Genomic DNA, 25,542 nt, shown 5'->3' with positions numbered 1-25,542 from the left:
CAGGTCACATCTTGTCCACAACCGCACAAGAGACTCTGAGCCAGATGCAGTAGCAACCTAGTGAAGCTGATTCCCAATTTTTGACCTACAGAAACTTCTGAGATAAGGAAGTATTTGTGGTTTTATGATGCTACATTTTGGTGACTATGTTATACAGCTATAGAGAACTACTACACCCTGGATATAAATGAAAACAATTTAATACATAATATGAAATAGCTCCCACATACTTGTCATGTTCAATGTGGATTAACTGAAATAACACTCAAAATTTCTATTTTGCAGAGGATATTTATATTACGAATACTTTCTACTTTGGTCTCCTACGTGATTCTTTTTAAATTAAACTTTTAATCTTCGAATAATTTTAGACATACATAAAAGTTGGAAAGATAGTGCAGAGTTTCCAAATTATTTTCATCTAGCTTTTCTTAATGCTGGCATCTTACAATTGTCAAAATTAAAAGACTGGGAGCCCATCCAAAGATGGCAGAGTGAAAAGCCCCCACAGAAGTTTTGAACAACCTACAAGAACTGGCAGATGTATCTTTCTCAAAGATATATGCTTCCAGAAAACACTTAAAGGACTGCAGTAATAGGGCGAGTGCCAAATCAAGAAAAAGGCATCTTAAAAGAGGCAGGATTTTGTGATGCCCTGGCTGGTCCCTCCCCTACCCCATCACTGGCTTGGCATGAAGTCAGCCCATGTTCTCACTGCAAATCCTTGGTCCTGGTTCTGGAGGAAGCATAGTAATCCTAGTGCACATACTGAGAGCATAGATTTCTGGCCCAGACTTTCTCGTGGAGGCCTGAAGGACTAAACCAGATACTCACCACAGGCTTGCTGCCCCAGAACTTGCCCTGAATGTAGCAGGTGGCTCTTAGAGCTCTCTCTAGAATAATTTGGGAGAGCAATTAAGTCGTAGCTGCCTGGGGCAAGGGACTGGCCCATGTACATACACTGCACTGTCTGGGACCATGAGGAGACTGTTTCCTTACTGCCTGAGACAAGACACATGTGCAGACAGTACCAGGACAGCCCCTGTGCTTTCGCCTGAAGCCATTCTCTAAACTCACTGTGTGGATAAGCCCTGAAGGAGAGCACTTACGCAGGTCAAACTGCAAAGACTGGGAAAGCTGTTATACTTTTTTTCCTTCTTTTTTCTTGTTAGTGCCTGGTATTCAAGGAAAGCTCTATCATAATGCTAGCTGGATGCAAGCTTAAGGAACAGACATCTCAGAGTCTGAATTTCAGTGATAACCGAACACTGAAATACCAAAATGTTCAGGTTTCAATAAAAGATTACAAAACATTCAAGGAAAGCTGTCATAATGCTAGCTTGATGCAGTCTTAAGGAACAAATGTCTCAGAGTCTGCATTCCAGCGATAACACACTGAAATACCAAAATGTTCCGATTTCAACAAAAGATTACAAAACAAAGAAACAGGAAGCAATGGCCCATTCAAAGGAGAAGATTAAAGCATTAGAAACCAACTGTGAGGAGGACCAGACCTGGGACATACCAGATAAAGACTTTAAAAATGGGCCAAGATATGCTCAAAGAGCTAAAGGAAATCATAGACAAAGAACTAAAGGAAATCAGGAAAATGAAAGATGAACACAAAGAGAATATCAATAGAGAGATGGAAATTATGAAAAGGAACCAAACAGAGCTGAAGACCACAGTAAAAGAAATTAAAAATTCCCTAGATGAGTTCAACAGCAGATTGGTGCTGAAAATTTCCCAAATTTAACAAAAGACAGGAATATACACATCTTAGATGCTCAACAATCTCCAAAGAGGATAAACCTCAACAGACTCACATCGCAACATATAAAGAGGGAATTCTGAAAGCTGCAAGAGAGAAGCACCATGTCATGTACAAGGGAGCTTCAGTAAGATTAAGTGCCAATTTCTCATCGGAAACCAAGTAGGCAAGAAAGCAGTGGGATGACATATTTTTTAAAGTGCTGGCAGCAAAAAACTGCCAACCAAGAATTCTACATCCAGCAAAACTGTCTTTCAAAACTGGAGATTAAGACATTCCCAGATAAAAACTGGGGAAGTTCATCACTACTAGACTGGTCCTACAAGAGATGTTAAGAGAGTCCTGTAGTTTGATAGGAAAGGACAATAAACAATAGATCTAAGAAGCTTGAAGAAATAAAGATCTCCAGTAAGGGTAAAGACAAGACAATACAAATATCAGTCACACTGTATGTTTGGTTTGTAACTCCACCTTTTGCTTTCTATACGATGTAAAAGAACAAGTACATAAAATACAATAAAATCAGTGGTTTCGGTTTCATAATGTATAAATATGCAGTTAGTGGCAAGAGCTACAGAACGGTGGGGGGACAGAGGGTATATGAACAAAGTTTATATATACTATTAAAGTTAAGTTGGTATCAAAGCAAATGAGATTGTTAAAGGTTTAGGATGCTAAATTTAAGCCCTATGATAATTACAAAGAGAATATTGGAGAATATGCAAGCTCATAAAGATGGAAGTTAGACTGCAAGTTGTCAAGGGGGACAGGGGGTATGTATGGGGGAATTAATGTATAATGGGTATAGGGTTTCTGAGGGGAGGTGGGAAAGTTCTACTAACAGAAGGTGATGAGGGCACTGCAACATTGTGAATATGATTAAGCCCAATGAATGGTATGCTTGGGAATGGATGAGATGGGAAATTTTATGTTGTATATCTGCTCCCACAATTTAATTAAAAAGAGCAACTAAAGAGACAATGACAATGTGATGCGAGACAGGATCTAACAGGGTGGAGAAAAGGCTAAAAAGGACATTAGACAAATGAAAAAATTGGACTGTAAACTGTAAGCTTTGTATCAATGTTAACTTTCTTGAACTTAATGTTGCACTTAATTGCACTTAAATGACAACTGCACTTAAGGTGGTTACATAAGTGAATATCCTTGTTTGTAGGAAAGGTACATGGCAGTATCAAGTGTTCATGGAGCATGATGTATACCACCTATACGTAAGTGTTCAGAAAATGATTGATAGACAGATGGGTAGATGGACAGATACAGTAAATGTGGCAAAATGTTAAAATTGTTGGATCTGGGAATATGGTGGGGATACAAGGGTAATTGGAATTCTCTGTATCAGGTTTATATTATTTTGTTACCTGTAAGTTTGAAAGTATTTCAAAATAAAAAGTTAAAAGAAGAAAAACCAAAAAAGTAAAAGATCAATACTGGCCTGGCCCTTTAGTATTAACTCAGACTTTATGCTGATTTCACCAGTTTCTCTATTAATGTCCTTTTACTGTTTCAGTTCCAATCCAGGACACCACATTGCCTCAGTGATTTTGGTTCACAGTAGGAAAACTGAAGGAATTAAACCCAAGTTATTGGTTGTTCCATGTATTTCCATAGTTAACAAAGTGACCGCATACCTATAGGAAATAAAAGCTCCTACCACACTAGCGTATCACAGTGGGTTGAATGGGGCCTCCTAAAGGTATATTCATGTTCCAACCTGGAACATGAGGATGTTACCTAACTTGGAAAACGGATCTTTGCAGATGTAATTAAGGATCTTGAGATGAAGCGATAACCCAGGATTATCTTGTAGGTCCTAAATGCAACCCCAGGTGTCCTTATAAGAACATGGAGAGGAGACCCACAGACAGAGGAGAAGGCCATGTGAAGGCGGAGGCAGGGACTGCAGAGAGTGGCCACAAACCGAGGAGCACCAAGGACTGCTGGCAGTCACCAGAAGCTGGGAGAGGAATGGAACGGATCCCACCCCATAGCCAAGTCCCCAGGGTGATGCAGCCTGCTAACACCTTGATTTCAGATTCTAGCCTCCAGAACTGTGAGAAAATAAAGTTGTTGTCTGAAGCCATGAAGTTGGTGTTAATTTGTTATAGCCACAAGAAACTAAGAAGTAGGAAGCACCCCACGAGATGAAGAGCACATATCCTCATTTACATGCATGGGATTTCTTTGCCAAAAGGTTGAGACACGTCTACCATGTCAATAATTTGTCTCTAACTTTTCCCTCCTCTGATCTTAAATTAAATACAATAGGGACCAATGGATGAGATATTGCTTACTACCTACTTTTTTTTTTGCTCGAAAAGATATTAATTCATATGATCCTGCTAATAAAAGAAGTAGCTTGAAACTTACCTTTCTTTTGGTTTATCATCACTTTTTCTTTCAAAAGTGGCATGGTCATGCCTCGTTGGATCATAACGTATGATGTCCCTATATTAAAAAAAAAGGAGGGCGATAAGTTAGAAGAGATAAATTAGAACATTAATGCAAAAATCAGTAGCAAATTATTATAAAATTCTTATAAAAATTAATAGCAAAATATAATTCAACACTAGGAAGACTTCTGGGCAAGTGAAAGGTACATATCAAAGAAGAGTATTTAGATCTTGTTAGAAATGCTCGTTATTTTAAAATACCTAGATTTGAGTTTCCTTGGAACCTTTTCCAACCTCAAAAATACTACTACAATATATACAGATACAATGATATATGATCTGGGATTTCCATAAAATAACTGGGTGGAGGATGGAAGGGGAAGTGGGTAAAGGCATAGATGAGAAGATTGGCCACATGCAGTAATTATAGCTTGGTGATGGTGTATAGGGGTTTCAGTACCATAGTTTCTCTAAATCATACATGTTTGGAATTTCACATAAACAGTTTATATAATATATTTTAAGGATAGTTAAAAGAAAATGAAAATACCCTAACCTATTTCCCAAAGATAAACAGTAATATGTTTTTATAAAAATAAAATATGTATCTCAAATTTTTCTCCATGCCCCAAACCAATACATCACCATTTAAAACAGTTATATAATAGTCTGTATAATAACACTGTACAGTTGTAATACATTTACATAGCCAGTCCATTACTATTGAACATTCAGCCTGTTTCCCAATTTTTTTTCACAAAAAGAAGCAATGCTGCAATAACATCTAAGTACATAAATACAGAATAATTTCCTCAGGATTAATTTTTTGAAGCCAATTACTGGGTCCAAGGTAAGCATATTTTTAAAGGTTCTGATACATATTGCCAGCTGCCCTCCCCAGGAAATTTAAAATAGCCTAGTTTTAAACTAAATTCAAGACCCATTTATAGTAAAGGAAATCATGGTGGATGAAAAATAAAACATACTTAAATTTCTTAGCAGTTATTGATCCTTTGCTTGTAGAATTGCTTAAGTTAATGTGCAAAACACTTTGTGCAACATCCAGTGCTTTCTTTTTTTCTGCAGCAAGCTCTTCTTCCTCAGCAGTTTTCTTTTCATTTACCTCTTTGAGGGAAAAGGATAAATAGCAATCTCATGGCAAACAAAGCATTAAAAGTCTCAATCTTCAAATACTTACCCTCACCTAAACACAAGTAAAGTCCATTAAGAAAGGAAGGAGAAAAAATAAACCTCATTTTGCTGACCTCCCTATACCCCAGACCTTTTTCCCAAAGGGAACCAGAAACAATATGACCACCAGACAGAAACCTAAATAGTTAGGAAGATGAAATCTGGACTTAACGGCTTTTAGAGGCAAGCCTAAAAATTTTTAAGGTAAAGATTGATAAATATAATACAGCAAGGTATTAATAACAAAACTAGAGTGATCATAGACTAGTCACTTTTTTAAAAAAAACTTTCTAAATAGGGATAAAGACAGAGAAGGTAGTAACTTTATTGTTAATATGACACTTAGAAGACAGTTGCTTTGGCCTCGGATTCATTAATAACTATTGCAGGGAGAGATCCATGACCCCAGTCACACGCAGGGCATCATAGAGCTCTATAATCCGCTGACTTCAACCACCAGAAACAGACAAATACCAAATAACAAATTTAAACAGTTATTTTGGATTATATATAGCAATACAAAAGAAGTCTAAGCCTTTAAGATCTTTTCAACTTGCTGCAGGATATAAACAACCAAGTAACAGAGCTAGCATAAAACACTGACTTGAGTAAATTCTCTAAAGAGATGCCCCAAAGTTCTTAAGAGTTCAAAAGAGGTAGAGATAATGTTCAATTGGATCAGAAAATGTCTTATAAACCAGGTGGAGTCTCAGGTAGGAAATGCAAATTGGATAAAAGGTGGGACAAGGGCATGCTAGATACTGGAATCAAAATGAACATGTATATTGAAATAAGAAAGTACAAAGGGTTTGGATTACATATGGATTAGGTTGAGCCATATAAAACTGCTTATATTCAACATCTTTTTTTACTTCAAAAACCAATTTCAATTTTAACCTAATAAAACCTATAGATGGGAGAAGCTGAATACAAGGGCTAAAAGTGTTTGAAGGCTGGCTGTGCCCTTTCTTGAAGAAGTCTTTGCAATTCATAAAAATTCAGCTTCAAAAGTTGGAGAAGGAAAGAAACAGTACAAGATAGAGGTTCGATGTCTAACTGTCCTAAGAGTAGAAATGCCATCAACAGAGAGAGAAGGGCAGGAGGAGTTGGGTTGGGAAGAGAGAAATTCAGTTTTGGACTTCCCAAGTTTAATAAAGACACAGGAAAAGCTGTTGGAAATATCCAATAGGCATGTGAAAAGAAGAGTTGGGAGCTCAGCAGAACAATCAGGGGAAATACTCATGCACAAGTAAAGGGTAAACTCATAGGGACTTATGGAACCTTTGAGAGAGCCTCTATCTGGAGGCAAAGGGAGAATAAGGCACCAAGAACTAGGATGAGATGGCAGCAAAGGGAAGAGAACAATTCAAGGAGGGACGGTCATCAGCGAGAATGCTACAGGTAAATCCTCAAGAGGATGAGGCTTGAGAAAATGCTGCTGTGTCTGATGAACAAGTTATCCATAGTTTTGAGGGAATACAATTCAGAAGAGGCATAAGGAGACAGACAAAAGTCACAGAAGTTAAGAAAGTAACCTTTATGGGCAGCTTCTAAACATATGCTAGTCCCGAGGCTTCATCAATTCCTGTGTTTTCAACATGGAATTTTAAGTCAGAAGATCTAAAGTCAAGCCTTGGCTGTGAAACATAATTTGATGTGAAACTTAGTTACTATTAGACATGGAAAAGAGATGAGGTAGCAACTTGAAAACTGGTACAACTGAAGGAATGGCTATTTTGGGAACCATGACAATAACATCTGCAGAAAGAAAGGAAGGAGCTAGAAGAAAGAAGGATAAAAATGCAGGTTTGAAAGGGGGTAATAGGAAGTATTAGTAGAAGGTAGAGATTATCTCAGGAAACAGATTAAAGCCAAAGAATAATGGATAAGGACAGAGAAAATTCTGCAATGGAGAGATGGAATTTGAGGGAGGTAGCTATACTCTTGGTCAAGCAGGAGGAAAGGTCCTTTGAAAATGGTAAGAGTAGAAGGTTTCATAGAGAAAATTTGGAACCATTGCTGTGAAAACAATACAGGAAGTCAAAGAGAGAAATTAGTACGCTTCTCACAGCATTATTCTTCTTAAAGGATACATCTAAATAGTTCAGATAGAATAATCGGCATTCGATGCTACATTATTTTTTTCAAAACCTGCACCCAGCAGGGAGATGAACATTCTTCTTTTTAGAAAGCCAGGAGTGACCTAACAGCCCTCCATGGCTGCAGTGAGAACTTGCAATCTGCTGAAATGGGCTGACAGAGGACACATGCCAGGGATGGGATGGAGGAAAACAGTATCTGGTGGATGCTATCTACTCCTGTTCTTTCTGACAGCTTCAAGTAAATTACATTTTTCTAAATAAATTATTACATACAATTCAGGGGGTATTAAGTGAGCTAAACATTTCTGATTCAAACTCGTCAATTCAATGTCCTGGTACGTCCACTTCTTTAATCGGTTAAACAAAGGAGCTAGACTTGGTGATTTCTAAAGGTCCCACCGGCAATGACGTGACTTTCTGGACAATGAAACATTTACCTTCCTGTTCCTCTTCACTGTCACTTTCTAGAAATCGGGAGTCCATGCGAAATCTGTCATCAGTGCCAAAGTGAGACTGTAAATCCATGAGCTACAAGATAAAAAACATATACAATTGATAGCCACATTCCCAAGAAATTGCTTCCAAAGAAGGTCTGTCCACTGTATACTTCCCCATGCCTTAAAATTCACTACATCCATGTTTGCATAAAATCACCTAACCATGAATCAATCAATCAAAAAGAGCCAGAGAGGACTTTCAGAATAAGCACCTCAATACTAGAATATGTGTCAAGATCTACCACCATTTACTTATTGTGCCAGTTTGAATGTATTATGTCCCACAAACGCCATTATCTTTGATGTAACCTTGTGTGGGCAGACATTATCAGTGTTGATTAGATTGCAATTCTTTGAGTGTTTCCTTGGAATGCGTCCCACCCAGCTGTGGTTGATGACTCTGATTGGATAATTTCCATGGAGGTATTGCTCCGCCCATTTGGGGTGTGTCTAAGTTGATCAGTGGAGCCATATAAATGAGCTGACATAACAGAAGGAACTCAGTGCAGCTGTGAGTGATGTTTTGAAGAGGAGCTACAGCCAAGAGGGACACTTCGAAGAAAGCACAGGAGCTGCAGATGAGAGACAGTTTGAAGATGGCTGTTGAAAGCAGACTCTTGCTCCAGAGAAGCTAAGAAAGAACAAGTACCCCAAGTGCAACTAAGAGTGACATTTTTGAGGAACTGCAGCCTAGAGAGGAACGTCCTGGGAGAAAACCATTCGGAAACCAGGACTTTGGAGCAGACGCCAGCCACGTGCCTTCCCAGCTAACGGAGGTTTTCCAGACACCATTGGCCATCCTCCAGTGAAGGTATCCGATTGCTGATGTGTTACCTTGGACACTTTATGGCCTTAAAACTGTAACTGTGTAACCAAATAAACCCCCTTTATAAAAGCCAACCCATTTCTGGTGTTTTGCATTCCAGCAGCATTAGCAAACTAGAACACTTATATTTAAAAATTTTGTAGCAAAATAAGGACATGTTGGAAGTTTTATTATTTCAGTCTTCACTAACCTTCTGTCCAGCTTTGCCTTCAAACTGAGGTTTAATTTTAAACCTGTTACTGTCATCTTCAGAAGCAGAGTCCTCAGCATCACTATCAAACAGCTTCCCAGATGTATGACACATGGACTCCTTTTAAATTGAAGAAAGAAAAAGCAGAAAGATCTGTTAATAACTGGAGTAATCAGCATTACCTTTCAAAATTTACTCTTCCCCTTCACATTTAAGAACAACTCAGATGCACTAAAGCAATGATAGCTAACTAACCTCTCAGAGCTTCAATGAAGAAGCTCCCTAATATAGCATGGATTTGGGGGGGCAGTAGTAAACAGAGGGAGTTAGTACATGTAAGAACGCTTTCTGCAGTGTTTCATTATTATTGATGACATTTAGCAGATGATGTGAAAAGCACAGATTCATGTTGAAGAAAATTTCCAAGACAACTACAGTCTCTGTGTATGGTGTCCTGGGGAGTCCTGTATCTCTTCACAGCTCCCAGGAGAATTTTAGGTTGAGACTGGTAGTCATGTGAAAGTCATGTTACGCGATAGACATAAAATGAACCTGCAAAGGTACATAAATACTTGCAGGGATGTCATGAACTTACTTTAGAAAGATCCTCTGGACGGCTTTGCCCCTGACTGGATGTCTCTTCTGTTTCACTTTCACTGTCAGAACCAAAGACAATATGTGTTGGCTTGTTCTTTGAATGATTATCCTAGAGGTTGTCAAAAGAATTACATATTAAGACAATCCAACCTCAAACTTAACACATCCAAACCTCTATCATCTCTGTCTCCTGCCATGCCTACTTACATCCTTTTTTGTTCTTATTCTTGTTATCTTTTAAATCTATTCCCAGTCACTGCCTTAGTTCTGGCTCACAACCTTCCAAAGGTCCTACTCAGTTCCAGATTTGCCCCATTTGTTTGTTCCTGTTATGGCCTCAATAATCTTTCTAAAGCAGAGATTAGCACATATTTCTGTAAAGGGCCAGCTAGTAAATATTTTAGGCTTTGTAGGCCACATATGGTTGCTGTCCTAACCCTGTAAAAATGTAAAAAACATTTTTAGCTTGCAGGCTGTACAAAAACAGGCTGTGGGTTGAATAGTCTGAGAACTACAATTTGCCAACTCCTGTTCCAAAATATAAAACTAATCCTAATTTCCTTGCTTAAAATTCCTCAGTCTTTTTACAGCCTTAGGAATGAAATTCAACCTCCTCAAGACACTTCATGACTCATCCCTGCTCATTTATCCATTTTTCCTTCCTAATTTCTTGCCACCGTGCACTCCTTAATTTGAGTCACACTGATCTGAAACTACTCACTTTCATTCAGATGGCTCCCTCTAACTCTGCACCTTTCTGACCTCTGCCTGACCAATCCCCATTCACCTTTCACACCTTCCTCAGGGAAGGCTCCCCTCCTGACCCTCCAGACTGACCTGATAGTCCTCCTTCGTGCTCTGGCACATAGGCAAACTGTCTTGACTGCATCAAACTGAGCTGTGACTGTCTTCCCTTCCTACTATATGCCAATCAGCCATGCAAGGCAGGGACCACAAGTGACCCATTTTAAAAATCTAGCACCTACTGTAAAAGCCTGGAACTTCAGATTCTTAATAGTTGAAAGAATGAATGAAGGCTCACTAGTAAATCTTGGCAAGAATTCTAGAATGATTTATATTATATAAATTTAGAGTATTAGGAGCATATCACTTAATTATGCTAGTTATAGCTTCTAAATGAAAGGAACTTATGAAAATAACTTTAGATAGATAAAAGCAAATTTAAAACATTTTTAGTAAATGACGTTTAATCTCACTTCCTTCAAGATATACTGAAGATTGGTATATGGCAGGTAAATGGTGATAAAAACTTGTGACTCAAGGACACAAACCACAAAATTGATGAATGCTAAGATGACAATCAACTCTAAAAAGCCATGCCTCCCTTCAAGTAAATGGAAAAATTGAACTTGGTCAAATCCATAGATTTAAAATGTACTCACCAAATTTGCCAAAGCATTGTGAACTAGCTTCTTTTGTATTTCTTTTGCTTTCTGCCTTGCCTCTAAGGCTGCCAAACGCTTCTGATTATCTTGAGCTTGCTTATCCTTAGCAGTAACTTCTGATGAATTACTAATAGAAACAGGGAAATCAGTTTTGCTTTCCTGAGTAGCTTTACTGGAGACACACCTGGGTCTGTTTTTCTTGGAATAAACCTCTGGTGATTTCTCAGGGGACGTAAGGCTGCTTGAATCAGTCTTATCTTCCTCTGAACCTTCATTTGTCTTTGCAGTGTTATGGTGACCATCCTTATCAAAGTCTGTCTTGTGAGACTCTGTGCCAAGACCTAAGGATTTCTTAGCTTTTAATGGTGACAGACTAGAAATACGACTTCTACTTGCCTTTTCTGCACTGCTAGGAGATACCACCTTGTGATCCTGGCTCACAGAGGACCGTCTTTTTTGAGGCAGAATAGGATTTGAGCCATTTGCCTTCTCTGCATGTTGGCACTGAATCAGTTCTCTTGATGAACTAGCACATGGAGACTCCTTTTCTGTGAAAATACTACTGGAATCCTCAAGTTTCAAGGGGTTCTGATCTTTATTAATATCATTAGAAGTAACATCCTCTTTCAAAGATTTATTGTTAATAAATCCGTAGAGAGAGCCTATTCCCTTGAAAGCCTGGAATTTTGGCTTTGTGTTGTCTTCCTTAGGTTTCTCTTTATTGCATATGTTTGTTTTTTCTTCTAAAAGGGAAGCCACAATTTCCTCAGGATGAATGCACTGTTTGCTTCCGTGGAGACCATTAGGAGTCTTGAGGCTCTTGGTGTGCATGCCAGGCTGGCAGTGGGTGGTAGTTTCTTGGCTACCATTCTCAGTGTTTTCTTTTGGAGTCTCCAGCTCCCTACAAGCCAACTGTTCCAAATCAGCTAATGTGAGATTCACACACAAACAGTTTTTCATCATGGCATTATAGTCCTCATCTCCTTCAGACTCGGCTAATTCTGATACAGAATCGGCACTTTCACTGCTACTGGAGTCAGATGGAGATTCACCATTAAAAAGCTTAACTCCGTTATTGACTGCTAACTCTACATTGTTTGTTTTCCTTATTTTAACAGAATGATCAGAAAGCTCACAGTTTTTTCTATTTTTCAAAGTTTTCTCATGGGTAGATTTTTCCATTTGTGAAAATTCTGTACTGCTTTTAACCTTACCACCATTTTTTTTCATTGCAATGATTTCATCTGTATCTCCTGAATCATAACCACAATCATTTTCTGTAACATTATCACCACTCACATGGCAAGAGACATTTTTGATACCCAAACTTGTTAAAGAATGAACTTTGTGAATATCCGATCTGAAGTCATCCTTTACAACTTCAAAGGGATCATTTTCAGATTCCTTTATTGAGGACCAAATAGTTCTCTGTAAGTTTTCCTCTCTTGCAATAATTGCTCTTAATTCATCTTCAGAATCAATATCATCATCAGTCATGCTATTTATATTCCTGGCAGTCTTCAAGCCAGAAGTCTGAAAAAATACATTTTCAGGTTGCTGAGTATCAGAAGTAGGTAGAGAATGTGATCTAGGAGGAATAGTGGAGTCACAAGTTGTTTTTTGTGCAACCGGTTGCTGCTTTAAGTGTGGACTATGTACTACCGAACTGTGTCTTGGACTTATAGCCAGAGACCCGGTGGAACCTTCTTCACACTGCATTTTTATTATCTTCTTCGAAGGGCCGTGAAAGTCAGAGAACTCTCCTCGTAGTTTCTTACTCATAGGATCATTCCCTCCTTCCAAATTCCAAGTGAGGTTGGTTATAGGAGTGGTATTTGTGAAATCCTCCCCTATCTTCTTCAGGTTGTGGCAGTATTTTGATGGATCATATTTTATGATGTCTCAAGGTCAAGGAATGAAACAAAAACACTAGGTTTTAGAGAAACCTATCAATCTGGTGAATCAAAAGGAAAACTATTTAATCTTTGGCAAGTCACTTACCTGTCTTACCCTCAGTTTTCTATCAAACATAATGAGGACTTCACCAGATGACTTTTCAGGGCCTTTGGAATTGAACTTTCTATGACATGTCCAGAGTTAAAACCAAACACCACGATGATCAGTTGGCAGAAATTATTTGGGATGTATGTAGATGTTATAGCAAACTTATTCAGATTACATTCCAGGACTATTATTTCTTGTAAATTGGAAAAACTCACCCACTGAGCTGATACTGTATAGTGGAGTACATAGGGGAACCAGGACGATACAGCTATACAACTCCAATCCTTCTCAAATTCTTCTCTTTCTCAATTCTGACTCATCCTAGATCTCCTGATTTTTTTAGCTCATAGAAGTTCATTTTACATTCTACTCACTCGCTGCAAAGTATTTTGTAGGTCTTCATTAGGAGCTAATATTTACCAGGCCTATTGTGTTGCTCATACTATCCAGAAAGATTCTAGTCAATGTCAATGTGTTGTGATGATAGCTGGCATTTGCTGATTTCCTAAAATATGTGAATGGGCAAGTATAAATTGCTTTAAACTCTCAGTCTTGAAACACACCTTTGTTCACATAATAACTAAATAAAGCCAATTATAAGTAAGATATGCTAGACAGTGTCTATTTTCCCTTGGCTCCACAGTGTCCTTCAGTATCCTCCTCCTTGCAGTCCTTAGTGGGGAGGCTGAACATAGAGAGGAAGAAAGAAATCAGTATTTCCCAGTGCTGCTGGGGCCTCGATTCTAGTGGCAGCCTTAGCGGCCCAGAAACCAGAAGCACTGAGGAGCAGCACCTTTTTACTCTCGAGACCTGGGGTTTGCTGCAGTTATTAATTTTTGGGCAGCCTGGCCACCAGCTTTTCGTTCCCTTGAAACCAACTGCATGTATCATATTCCTTCTGTATGAAATACCTTGAATGAGTTCTGCTTCCCTCACTGACTGATACACAGGGTTAAGAGCTAAAGGCTACACAAAGATGCACCCTCTGTTGCAAGTCCATAACCCCAGGTTTTCAAAGTGATATGATCTCACCTTGTTTGCTCAAGGTAACAGTCATTACTTGCTTTGTCCATCCTGGGTTCCTTAGTATTTTCCTACCCACCATTCTCTTTCCTGTCTATATATTTTTATTTACTATTTTTCTCTTTCCTGGATTTCTTCCCATCCTTTTTCTATCAATTCAAAACCTACCCCCCCATAAAAAAAAAAAAAAACTGCCCCAATTCTTTATGAACCAACTCATGCCCTAAGACTTTCATAAACCTTCTTTAATGATAGCACATTGTTCTTTCACCCTTCTTTAGCTGCTTTAGTAATGGCTTTGAATGTAATGGCTTTGAATCCATGCAGAACAAGCAGCAGCATGGATAAATTAATTAATGCAATTATTCTTTGGCACTCATGATTTATATTACTTAATTGCATGAAATCACATTACATTTTCACATTATTCTGTAATTGTCTCATATATGTAGCATGTGGTCTTATCTTGCCTAGAAGATGGGAATGTAGAAGCTGCTAAATAAAATGCCTAATGATTTCCTGACAAAGGCAGTGACACTCTAAAGGTATGAAGTAAATTTTTGAGAGTATCTGTCATAGTGTAGACAATAATTATTATGAAAGATCAATCACAAAGGATATTTTACGTTTATGTCGATTCTTAAGGTGTAGAACAGGTAAGACTCTTCCAAATTTACTCACAACCCAATTCTAAAAAAAAAAAAAAGAAAAATCAAAGAACATATTTACTACATGTGTGTGCCAGTTCGAATGTACTGTGTCCCCCCAAACGCCATTATCTTTGATGTAATCTTGCGTGGGCAGACCTATCAGTGTTAATTAGATTGTAATTCTCTGAGTGTTTCCATTGAGATGCGCCCCACCCAACTGCGGGTGATGACTCTGGATAATTTCCATAGAGGTGTTGGCCCGCCCATTGGGTGGGTCTGAATTAAATTATTGGTGTACTATATAAGATCAGACAGAAGGAGCGAGCTTGCCACAGCCTAGAGGGACACTTTGAAGAAAGCACAGGAGCTGCAGATGAGAGACAGTTTGAAGATGGCCATTGAAAGCAGACTCTTGCTCTGGAGAAGCTAAGAGAGGACAAATATTCCAAGTGCAACTAAGAGTGACATTTTTGAGGAACCGCAGCCTAGAGAAGAACGTCCTGGGAGAAAGCCATTTTGAAACCAGAACTTTGGAGCAGACGCCAGGCACGTGCCTTCCCAGATAACAGAGGTTTTCTGGACGCCATTGGCCATCCTTCAGGGAAGGTACACTTTGTTGATGGACACTTTATGGCCTTAAGACTGTAACTGTGTAACCAAATAAACCCCCTTTCATTAAAGCCAATCCATTTCTGGTGTTTTGCATTCCAGCAGCATTAGCTAACTAGAACAATGTGTCATAAATGGAAAAGATTTTAGTAATCACACTGCATAAATCTTTAAAAAAAAGAACTCAGAGAGGGCCATGGCTACCGATGCGTTTAGTTTTCTGACACTGATGGGTTTAGTTTTCTGACACTGAAACGAGAGTTCTCAAAGACAAAAAGCTTAAGAGGAAAGAAAAAAAGAAAGAAAAAAAATTGGGGCAGCTACTAATTCAATATAAACCATGTAGGATGCTATACTAAAAACAGTAGCCATTAACACTGCATTAAAAAGGCAGTGTTAGACAAACATTGAGGACTGGAGGTTTGGTATCCCAAGCCCTCTATCTTGCGGCTTGCCCCTATGAAGCTCGTGACTGCAAAAGAGAGGCTAAACCTGCTTATAACTGGGCCTAAGAGTCTCCCCCTGAGTACCTCTTTGTTGTTCAGATGTGTCCCTCTCTATCTAGCTAAGCCACCTTGGCAGGTGAACTCACTGCCCTCCCCACTAGTGGGACTTGACTCCCACGGGGTAAACCTCTCTGGTAATATAGGATATGACTCCTGGGGATAAATCTGGACCCAATATTGTGGGTTTGAGTGCATCTTCTTGACCAAAAGGGGGATGCGAAATGAAACGAAATAAAGTTTCAGTGGCTGAGAGATTCCAAATGGAATTGAGAGGTCACTCTGGTGGACATTCTTATGCACTATATAGATAACACTTCTTAGGTTTTAATGTAATGGAATAGCTAGAAGTAAATACCTGAAACTACCAAACTGCAACCCAGTAGCCTTGACTCTTCAAGGCGATTGTGTAACAATGTAGCTTACAAGGGGTGACAGTGTGATTGTGAAAACCTTGTGGATCACGCTCCCTTTATCCAGTGTATTGATGGATGAGTAGAAAAACAGGGACAAAAACTAAATTAAAAATAGAGTGGGGGGTGGATGATTTAGGTGTTGTTTTTTATTTTAATTTTTTATTCTTATTTTTAAGTTTTCTAGTATAAGGAAAATGTTCAAAACATAGATTGGGGTGATGAATGCACAACTATATGATGGTACTGTGAACAGTTGATTGTATACCATGGATGACTGTATGGTATGTGAATATATCTTAATAAAACTGAATTAAAAAAAAAAAAAAAAAAGGCAGTGTTAAAACTAGAACACATGTTACCAGGGGCCAGGGAGGGGGTAGGGAATGGGGAGTTAATTCTTAATTGGTGCAGAGTTTCTATTTGGGGTGATGGAAAAGTTTTGGTAATGGATGGTGGTGATCATAACACAAAATTGTGAATGTAATTAACAGCACTGAATTATATATCTGAATGTGGTGAAAAGGATAAATTTTAGGTAGCATATATGTTGCTAGGATAAAAATATTGTTAACAATAACAATAAAAAACAACCAGGAGCATGTACAATACAAACAGTGAACCCCAGTGAAAACTATGGACTATAGTTAACAGTACAATTATAGTCATGTTGTCTCATCAACTGTTAGAAATACACTAATGTACTTTCAACGTGATCTAAAAAAACAGCAAATGTGGGACCTGACTCTACTCCTCACTACCATGTTCTCTTGGAATACCTGCTTGGGTTTCAAGACACTGTAAAATGGTAGAGAAGTGTGCTTACCCAAGTGTTCCAGTAACACTCTGAAAATCATAAAGCACTATTTATGTTAAATGCTTCAGCACAAGGAGTGAAATCTAGGACCTTCAGGCATGATATCCAGGATAACGGGGTCTCAAGTATCTGTTCCTGGGCCAGCTCCACTACCCCAGGGAGACTCACTTTGTGCCCTGGCACTTCTGTTCCTGGCACAGCTTTCATATGTAAGTCCACCACTCCTGTCTTTTTTAACAAGTCAGTGTTGCTGGCTATTGACTTCTCTTTCTTTGCTTTTGCTTCTTCTCTCTCCTGGGCCAATCTGAATCAAAGAAAAAATACAAACAAAAGAATTAAAATAACCAAGCAATGAGAATATGGCATTTCCCTTCAGGTGATCTTAAATACTCACTATATAGTAAACAAGTTTATCATTTAAAATAACAGATTAAAACAAAAATACTGTTAAGTGTAATAGCTCATACTTTAATCTGAATATACGAGTAACATATTTTCATTGCAGAATAACTGCAAAACACAGAAATGCAAAGAAAACAAAATGCACTCCACATTCCATATCCCATTGATAACATTCTGTCTACTCTTTTCAATTTCATTCTATATGTAGATATGCACATTTTCAAATGTAATCCAGATAATATTTTAAGTACAGCTAGGTGCTTTTCTTTTTTCAACTTATTGTTACAAGTTGTTTGAAAACATCATTTTAATGGCTATACAACATACTACTATATATATCATAATTTACTTAGCCAGTACCCATTGCAGGCAACTGAGTACTAGAGATCTGTAGAGCAGTGTAAGGCTTTATTATCACAGCTATTACAATAGAGAATGGAGTTTTGCCCCTCCTGACTGACCCATTCCAGTCGTCCTAATCCCTCACGTCCACTCCCATACCCCCACCCTGCTCCCACCAAATGTCCCAGCTTTTCAATTTTCCCCTTTCAACTTGTACACTCTTTCATCTTGTTTTTAAACTTTATATTATCTTTTTATTGCCATAACATATTTAACACAAAATTTCTCACCAAAATAGGCTATGTTAAAAAAGATGAAATAAGTGTATCTTTTTTAATGGGTTAATATACATATTAAATACACTGAATTATCTTTTATGATAGGGTCTGGGGTGGGAGGGAGGTGGAGTTGAGAGGGCGTTCAGCTTTATTTGTAATGCCTAAATTCACTAAGAATGCAATAAATAATACAATACTTTCTAAATTTAAATCAAATAAGTGAATACATAAAACCATTTACAATATAAAAAGATAGGGTTTAAATCCATGTGTAGCAAATCTTACCTGTGCAAAAAGCTTTCTTTTGCTAGTTGAATTTGTAGGGTTCCTCCTTTCCATTTTGTTTTATTTAAAATAGACATACCTATAAAATAAATAATTATTACCCAAGTACATGGCAATGCAAATAAGTTTCAGCATGTCCTTTTCCTAACTGTTTTGGTATCAAGAAAAATAGACCTGTTTCTCACAATGAAACAGAGAGGAAAGGGAAGAGAGGAAAGAAAACAGACTTGGAGAGAGATGGCCTAGGTTCACGTCTCATCTTTACCATGTACCAGCTACAGATGGAAAGTTGCTTATCCACTCTCAGCTGAGTAGGGAGGAAGGGCCTTACCCTCCCTATCTCGGTACTACTGGAAGGTTTGAGTGAGACAAATGTATCAACTGTAAGTCAACATTTGTTTGTTATTTGTTACAAAGCAGTATCTGGAACCCCTGGTGAATAACTGACATTTATTTATTACTTCATTGTTATTTCCCATATTTTACCTATAAAACATAAATGTGATCATTTTAGGGTGAAACAGAGGACACTTCGGAATCCTGTAGCACCTCACACCAGTAATAACTATAACTTGCCAAGGAATTAGCTGCAAATGACTGAATTGTGCTTTAACTGCTATGTCCTAAAAGTTTATTTTTTTTGAATATTTGCTCCCAGCTTCCTTAATAACTGCTAATGATATTTTCTATGTGCTAGGTACTGCACTACATACAGATGCATTATTTATTTTAACACAGTGATATTATGAAGTGAGTACTACCTTATCATCATTTATCAGATAAGCAAACTGGAGTTTAAAAATTTAAATAACTTCCCACAGACTATATACAGAGCAGAGTTGATGTGTTCTTAACCACAACTTCATATTTGTCATACGTACTTCCTCATCTGAGCAACAGAACAAAGCAAATCATTTTGGAACGAAATTATCAAAGGCTGATAACTCTCTTTCTCTATTAGCTTATTCCCTTTATTTACTTTTCAGTGTCTTTTGACTCTCTAGCCTCCAAATAATTAGAATATATGAATGCATCAGTGGCAGTGTGAATTATCTCCACCTCCTTCTTCACTGCAGGCCACTGTCTGCGCTCAGCTTTACTAACTTTATTGTTAGAGATGTCACGATTTCAAGGAGTTAATCCAGTCTTAACAAGGGCGTATTCTGCAGCCCTTCTTCTAACAGCATTTCAAAGACTGAACTGCTGCCTAAGAAATGACCACATTGGAGTGGGAAAGTATGGCATAATATCCAGTAGTACACATGTAACAGGCAGTTACTATGAAAATTTGGTCCCTTTTCCAAAATATTTGAGAATACAAGTTTTAACACATCTATCCTGTACTACCACATATGTGCTGAAGCCACAAGGGATGGACCTGGACCTCAACCTAAACCTGCTGACTGTAGGATACTGGAATTCACCTGATCAAGTTACACATGACATCAATTGGCAAACAGTATAGAAAACATACAACAATCTTACATTTTTTCAGATCTGCTTCTGATACTCTGATGTTGACATATGCAAAGATTTTTTGGGGGTTTCCTAAAAAAAAAAAAAAAATTATTTTAAACTCTTACCCAGAGAACAATGTAAAAATGATTAAGTTTCTAAATTTAAAAAGTGATCTCTCAGAAACACTTTCAAAGAAAATTTCACTGGTTATGATTATCAAAATATTCCAAAAGGAATAAGGAAAAAAAAAGTCAAGTTGTCAGTAAAGGAAACATCTTGATTCTTTGTATGTTAGTGATATCCTACTTAGCAGGACACTTAATCAGTCAAAGTTAGAATGTTAGCTTTGCAAACCTTAAATTGTACATTTCAGAAATCAGATGTGCTTTGGAATTTAGGTCTTCTCTGATTTCAGAAACGTAGCTTTGGTCAAGTTCCCCAACATATGTTACAACTCCGGGGCATGAGGTGGGGGTGAGGGTGGGAATGGGGAGACTGCACCCACATCACTTTCCATTTACAGAGCTAACATTCATCTCTGGGATTCCTTTATTTTATAATACTTGATGTGCATAATGTCTGCCTTTAACCACCAAGAGAAAGACTATCAATATACCTTGCTCATCTTTTCGTGTGATGATCTCCACATCAGAAACTTCTCCAAATCTGCTCAACTGATTTTGTAGGTCTGCTTGGGAAATAGCCTGGCCAAGGCCGCCCACAAAAAGGCGCTTTGTTTCTTTGTTGGCTTTCATGAAGACTGGGCATACACTCAGTGTATTCTAGTGGGAAAAACAGTTTTCTATATGCAGAGGGGAAAAAAAAAGAGTTTTTCTACTCGGTTCTTCTTAAATCTAACAAAAGACTCCATTCTCGGAACCTTCTACGCCAAATTGGTATACAGACTTGTATTTCACTCCCTAGTGTATTCTTTCCAAATTTTAGTCCCGGTTGTGTTCAAGCCCCACATTTTCCAGGAATGTACTTTCAGACAGCCCCCCTACACACTCACATACGAAAGTACAGGCAAATGTTTTCCCTCCAAATAACCACAACATTACATTCTACTCCTCCTCCTTTACCTATTCATGTTGTTAGTTATTTTTCCTTTGTTCATTCAAACATTCATTCACTTAATTAAAGACTGGCAAAAACACTACGTGGCAGATAATATGCTAAAAGATAAGACAGGTCTCCATCCTGGAGCTACTCAATCATGTGCGACATAAACAAATGCTGCAATACAATACCATGACTTATGGATAGAACTGTATGCAAAGAATTGTCCGGGCACAAGAGCAACTGAAAACTGTGGTGAATACAGATTTATGTTAGTAGTGCATTTACTCTGTACTTGTATTTACTATATGCAAGCACTGTATTAAGTACTTTGTACGCATCTTCTCATTTAATTCACACCCGAACGTACTAGTAGTACTAGTAGTATTCCTATTTTTCAGATGAGCAAACAGGATCGGAGCGGGTTAAGTCCCTTTCCGAATGCCACGTAAAAAATTAGCGGGGGGAGCCAAGGATCAGATCCTAGCACTCTCAATACTATACTACACCGTCCTAATATAAGATAAATCTATCCGAAAGTTTTTGCATTGGCAGGGCGGGGCAGCAAAGCTTTTCCAGAGGTACTGAGATTTGAAGTAAATCATGAGTTCTTTCATCTCGGCTCCCATCCCGCCCTTCCCCAGGGGTTGACAGATGCTAAAACCAGCGCCCAGAAACTCAAAGCCAACCTACCCACTCAGCCTTCTTCCTCAGAGAAGATCCAAAGTAGCGACCAGAAAGGCTATGCCGAATGGCCCGTCCCTTCACATTCCTCACCACGCGGATTTTCAGAACCAGCCCCACTTAGGCCCTCAGCTTTTAGTCACCTGCCTCAAGCAGCGCATTTTCTCTTTCTTCCCACTCGATTTCCAACCCCGACTCCTAGGGTTCCGTTACAACACTCAGTTCTCGCGTGCTCTAGCTTTCCTTTCCGTTCTTTGCACTACCTTGAGGCCTCTGCCACCTTCCCCCTCAGCGACCACAAAAAAACCCAAACCCAAATTCCCTCATCCCTGCTGAAGCAGTTCACCGCCTTATCTCCATCGACTTCAATACTCGGCTGGCGGAAGCGAGAACAGAGGAAGAAAAACAAACAGCAGCTTCCGTTCACGTGGTGCCGGAACCGCCTCTTCCTCCGTGACGTATATTCCGGGTTGTTCCAAGGCGCCGCCAGAGCAGGGTTGCCGCGGTCCCCTTGGGCTTCGGGTTGGAAGGAATCAACTTTCTAGAAAGTGTAAAGACTACTTAGAGGCAGCGATAGAAACTTTTACCAGAAAGCAAATGATGTTGGGCAACAGTGAAAGCGTGGGTTCCAGTTTCTGATGGGAGAGTCACGAGCCTCCCCTTGCCGAGCTTGGGAGATGGTCCGCGCTAGGAGCGCGCGCGAGGCTTGAAGCGCCCGGCCAGCGCGCGTCAGTCGGGGCGGGCTGTGGACGCCGGGAGGGTGGTAGGGGGGCTTTTCTGTCACCGCTGCAGCATGGAGGCCGAGTGGGCCGAGGTCCGCGCCTTGGAAGCTGAGATAGCAGTCCTGAGGCGGGCCTGCGGGGAGCCGCCGGGGCCCCAGGGAGAGACCTCCGGAACTCGGTACGTGCCTGCCCCCACCGTCCCCATCCCGGCGGCCTTCTGTGCACCCACCGCCTTCGCCCTGCTAGCTGCCCTGTGTGCTCTTCCTCCGGACTCAGCTGACCGGCGTCTTCCGCGTTAGTACCTCCGTGTGTGTGCTCCTCCACAGACACTGCCCTGCACCTGCTGCAGACCAGGCGCTGTGCTGAGTACAGCAGCATGGGGTGTCCCCAAAGGCGGGCTGAAAATATTTTCTGAGTCTGTCGTAATTATGGCCAACAGTTGCTGAGCACTGTATGTGAAGCCCTGGGCTAAGCGCATTGCAATATATTAACTCCATGATAGCAGTGAGAAAGTTGATTTTCTCTCAGTTCTCTTTTCTGTTGCTGATAACTATCTAGGAGAAAGTTTTGCTCATCCCGTTACCTAGTTGAGCTTGCCTTTGGGAGGCAGCATTGCCTAGTTAGGATTTAGTAACTCAGTTTTGTGGTATTTGTTTTTGTGGGTCACCTGCTATAGCAAGGAATACTGATATTTAGTTTATGATGGTGACATGTAATTTCCTTTGAGAAATAATTCGAATAAAAATTGAAGTTGATTTGGCAAAAGCTGGGAAGGTAGTTGTCAAAGATCTGTAGTTCAAGAGGCATTGCTCTAAGGTAAAGAGGGGCACTCCCTGTAGTGCATACAGGAATAGGTAGCTGTTACAAGAGAGTGATATCTGCCTCAGGGCAATAGCATCATAACAAGGTCTTTGTTGCTAGTAATAGCTAATGTCCGTTGATTACTAAGTGCCAGACTGGGAAATGCAAAGGGATTTCTGTGCATGATAGCATTTAAGACCTGTGACAGGCCTCTGAGGCAGGTGCAAATTGTTAACTCGGTTTTTTTTTTTTTTTTTTTTTTTTTTTTTTTTTTAAATCATCATTTTATTGAGATATATTCACATACCACGCAGTCATACAAAACAAATTGTACTTTCGATTGTTTACAGTACCATTACATAGTTGTACATTCATCACCTAAATCAATCCCTGACACCTTCATTAGCACACACACAAAAATAACAAGAATAATAATTAGAGTGAAAAAGAGCAATTGAAGTAAAAAAGAACACTGGGTACCTTTGTCTGTCTGTTTCCCTCCCCTACTTTTCTACACATCCATCCATAAACTAGACAAAGTGGTGTTTGGTCCTTATGGCTTTCCCAATCCCATTGTCACCCCTCATAAGCTACATTTTTATACAACTGTCTTCGAGATTCATGGGTTCTGGGTTGTAGTTTGATAGTTTCAGGTATCCACCACCAGCTACCCCAATTCTTTAGAACCTAAAAAGGGTTGTCTAAAGTGTGCATAAGAGTGCCCACCAGAGTGACCTCTCGGCTCCTTTTGGAATCTCTCTGCCACTGAAGCTTATTTCATTTCCTTTCACATCCCCCTTTTGGTCAAGAAGATGTTCTCCGTCCCACGGTGCCAGGTCTACATTCCTCCCTGGGAGTCATATTCCACGTTGCCAGGGAGATTCACTTCCCTGGGTGTCTGATCCCACGTAGGGGGGAGGGCAGTGATTTCACCTTTCAAGTTGGCTTAGCCAGAGAGAGAGGGCCACATCTGAGCAACAAAGAGGCATTCAGGAGGAGACTCTTAGGCACAAATACAGGGAGGCCTAGCCTCTCCTTTGCAGCAACCGTCTTCCCAAGGGTAAAACTTATGGTAGAGGGCTCAACCCATCAAACCACCAGTCCCCTATGTCTGTGGTCATGTTAGCAACCATGGAGGTGGGGTAGGCGAATACCCCTGCATTCTCCACAGGCTCCTCAAGGGGGCACTACATCTTTTTTTTTTTTTTTTCCCCTTGTTTGTCTTTTTTCTTTTTTTTTTTTTTTTTTTTTTTTTTAACTTTCCCTTCTTTTTTCAAATCACCTGTATGAAAAAAAAAGTTAAAAAGAAAACAAACATACAATAAAACAGCATTTCAAAGAGACCATAGCAAGGGAGTAAGAAAAAGACAACTAACCTAAGATAACTGCTTAACTTCCAACATGTTCCTACTTTACCCCAAGAAAGTTACATAATATAGCAACATTTCAGTGAACTTGTTCCTACTACAACCATCAGAAATTAACAGACCATAGTCATTTCTGGGCATCCCCAGAACGGTTAACTCGGTTTTAAAGTCACAATGCTCAGAGGCTCCGAGAAGTGAAGTGCAGTAGTTTGCACAAGGTCTCAGAGAAAGGAAATGCCAGAGCTGGCCTGGAACCCAGGAACCTAACTTCAAAGCCCAGACACTTGGCTTTATTGAAGGAGAGGGAGAGAGAAAGTTCTAAGTTAGTTATGTATGTATCGTCTCAAACATGCAAACTGCTTGAAAGCTAAAACTGTCTTCATTTTATCAATCAAAACTAGTTTGATTGGCAGAGAGAATGAGATTTTCCTGGTAAAAAGTGGGAAGGAGGAAGAGATCTAAAGAAAAGGCTTGCATGCTTGTTAAATGGAGTCATGACAGTAAAGTAACCTGTGACTGGCAAAAAGGAGAGGGAAACAGGCAAACAGGGCATGAGGGTTTCCCCTCAAGTGAAAGAGTAGGTATGTTACATGCCCTGGCAACTCCAGGTGTGCTCCACAGATTGGAAGCCTCAGCATCCTGTAGGAATTTGTTAGAAATAGAGCATTCAGCCCCACCCCTGACCTTAGATCAGAATCTGCCTTTTAACAAGATCCCCAGACGATATGCCTGCAACTTGAAGTTTTGAGAAGCCCTGTATTATAGTATGGGGCAAAATGATTTCTTTACTGGCTACAGATGTCCTTAGTAGCCCAGGATAGTAGAGTAGATTATTCATATAATCTGGAACTATTCAATGATCAAGTTGGGAAAGTGGGACAAATGTCAGACAAAGGTGTTTGGCTTAATATTAATATTTTTTCCACCAGTGGAGGAGGAGGATTGGGACCTGTGTATGAGTATGTATGTGTATGTGTATGTATATGTATATGTATACATACATGTATATACACATACATGTTTACTTCTTGTGATAGTAATATACATATAGCTCAGAATTTCCCATTTTATTCACTTGCAAGCATTCAATTCGGTGGTGTCAATTACAGTCTCAATAGTGTGCTACCATCT

At 39.4% G+C, this 25,542-nt stretch overlaps 2 protein-coding genes across 4 annotated transcripts in view; one reads left to right on the top strand and one right to left on the bottom strand.

The window, feature by feature from the left end:
• The window catches only part of NOL8 (nucleolar protein 8), a 33,013-nt gene extending 11,134 nt beyond the window's left edge, over positions 1-21,879 (bottom strand). The window contains exons 1-12 of one of the 3 annotated variants that reach the window (XM_037797409.1): positions 21,665-21,879; positions 20,395-20,580; positions 19,806-19,868; positions 18,321-18,399; positions 17,182-17,317; positions 14,643-14,711; positions 10,992-12,893; positions 9,587-9,697; positions 8,992-9,111; positions 7,916-8,006; positions 5,172-5,310; positions 4,163-4,240 (exon numbers count right to left, since the gene is read on the bottom strand). In XM_037797409.1, the coding sequence (XP_037653337.1) occupies positions 4,163-4,240; positions 5,172-5,310; positions 7,916-8,006; positions 8,992-9,111; positions 9,587-9,697; positions 10,992-12,893; positions 14,643-14,711; positions 17,182-17,317; positions 18,321-18,399; positions 19,806-19,868; positions 20,395-20,533 (2,927 nt within the window). In that variant the 5' untranslated portion in view covers positions 20,534-20,580; positions 21,665-21,879. The other 2 variants (XM_037797407.1, XM_037797408.1) reach the window with 2 other exon arrangements.
• Positions 21,880-22,289: 410 nt separating this feature from the next.
• The window catches only part of LOC119504636 (centromere protein P), a 304,258-nt gene continuing 301,005 nt past the window's right edge, over positions 22,290-25,542 (top strand). The window contains exon 1 of the mRNA XM_037796963.1: positions 22,290-22,421. Within this exon, the coding sequence (XP_037652891.1) occupies positions 22,315-22,421 (107 nt within the window). The 5' untranslated portion in view covers positions 22,290-22,314. The remainder of the gene's footprint in view (positions 22,422-25,542) is intronic.

This window comes from Choloepus didactylus, chromosome 10 (assembly GCF_015220235.1).
Source record: "Choloepus didactylus isolate mChoDid1 chromosome 10, mChoDid1.pri, whole genome shotgun sequence".
In the NCBI taxonomy this organism is placed as follows: domain Eukaryota; kingdom Metazoa; phylum Chordata; class Mammalia; order Pilosa; family Megalonychidae; genus Choloepus; species Choloepus didactylus.
The sequence above is the reverse complement of the archived record's forward strand: the minus strand, read 5'-3'. Positions and strand labels throughout refer to the sequence as shown.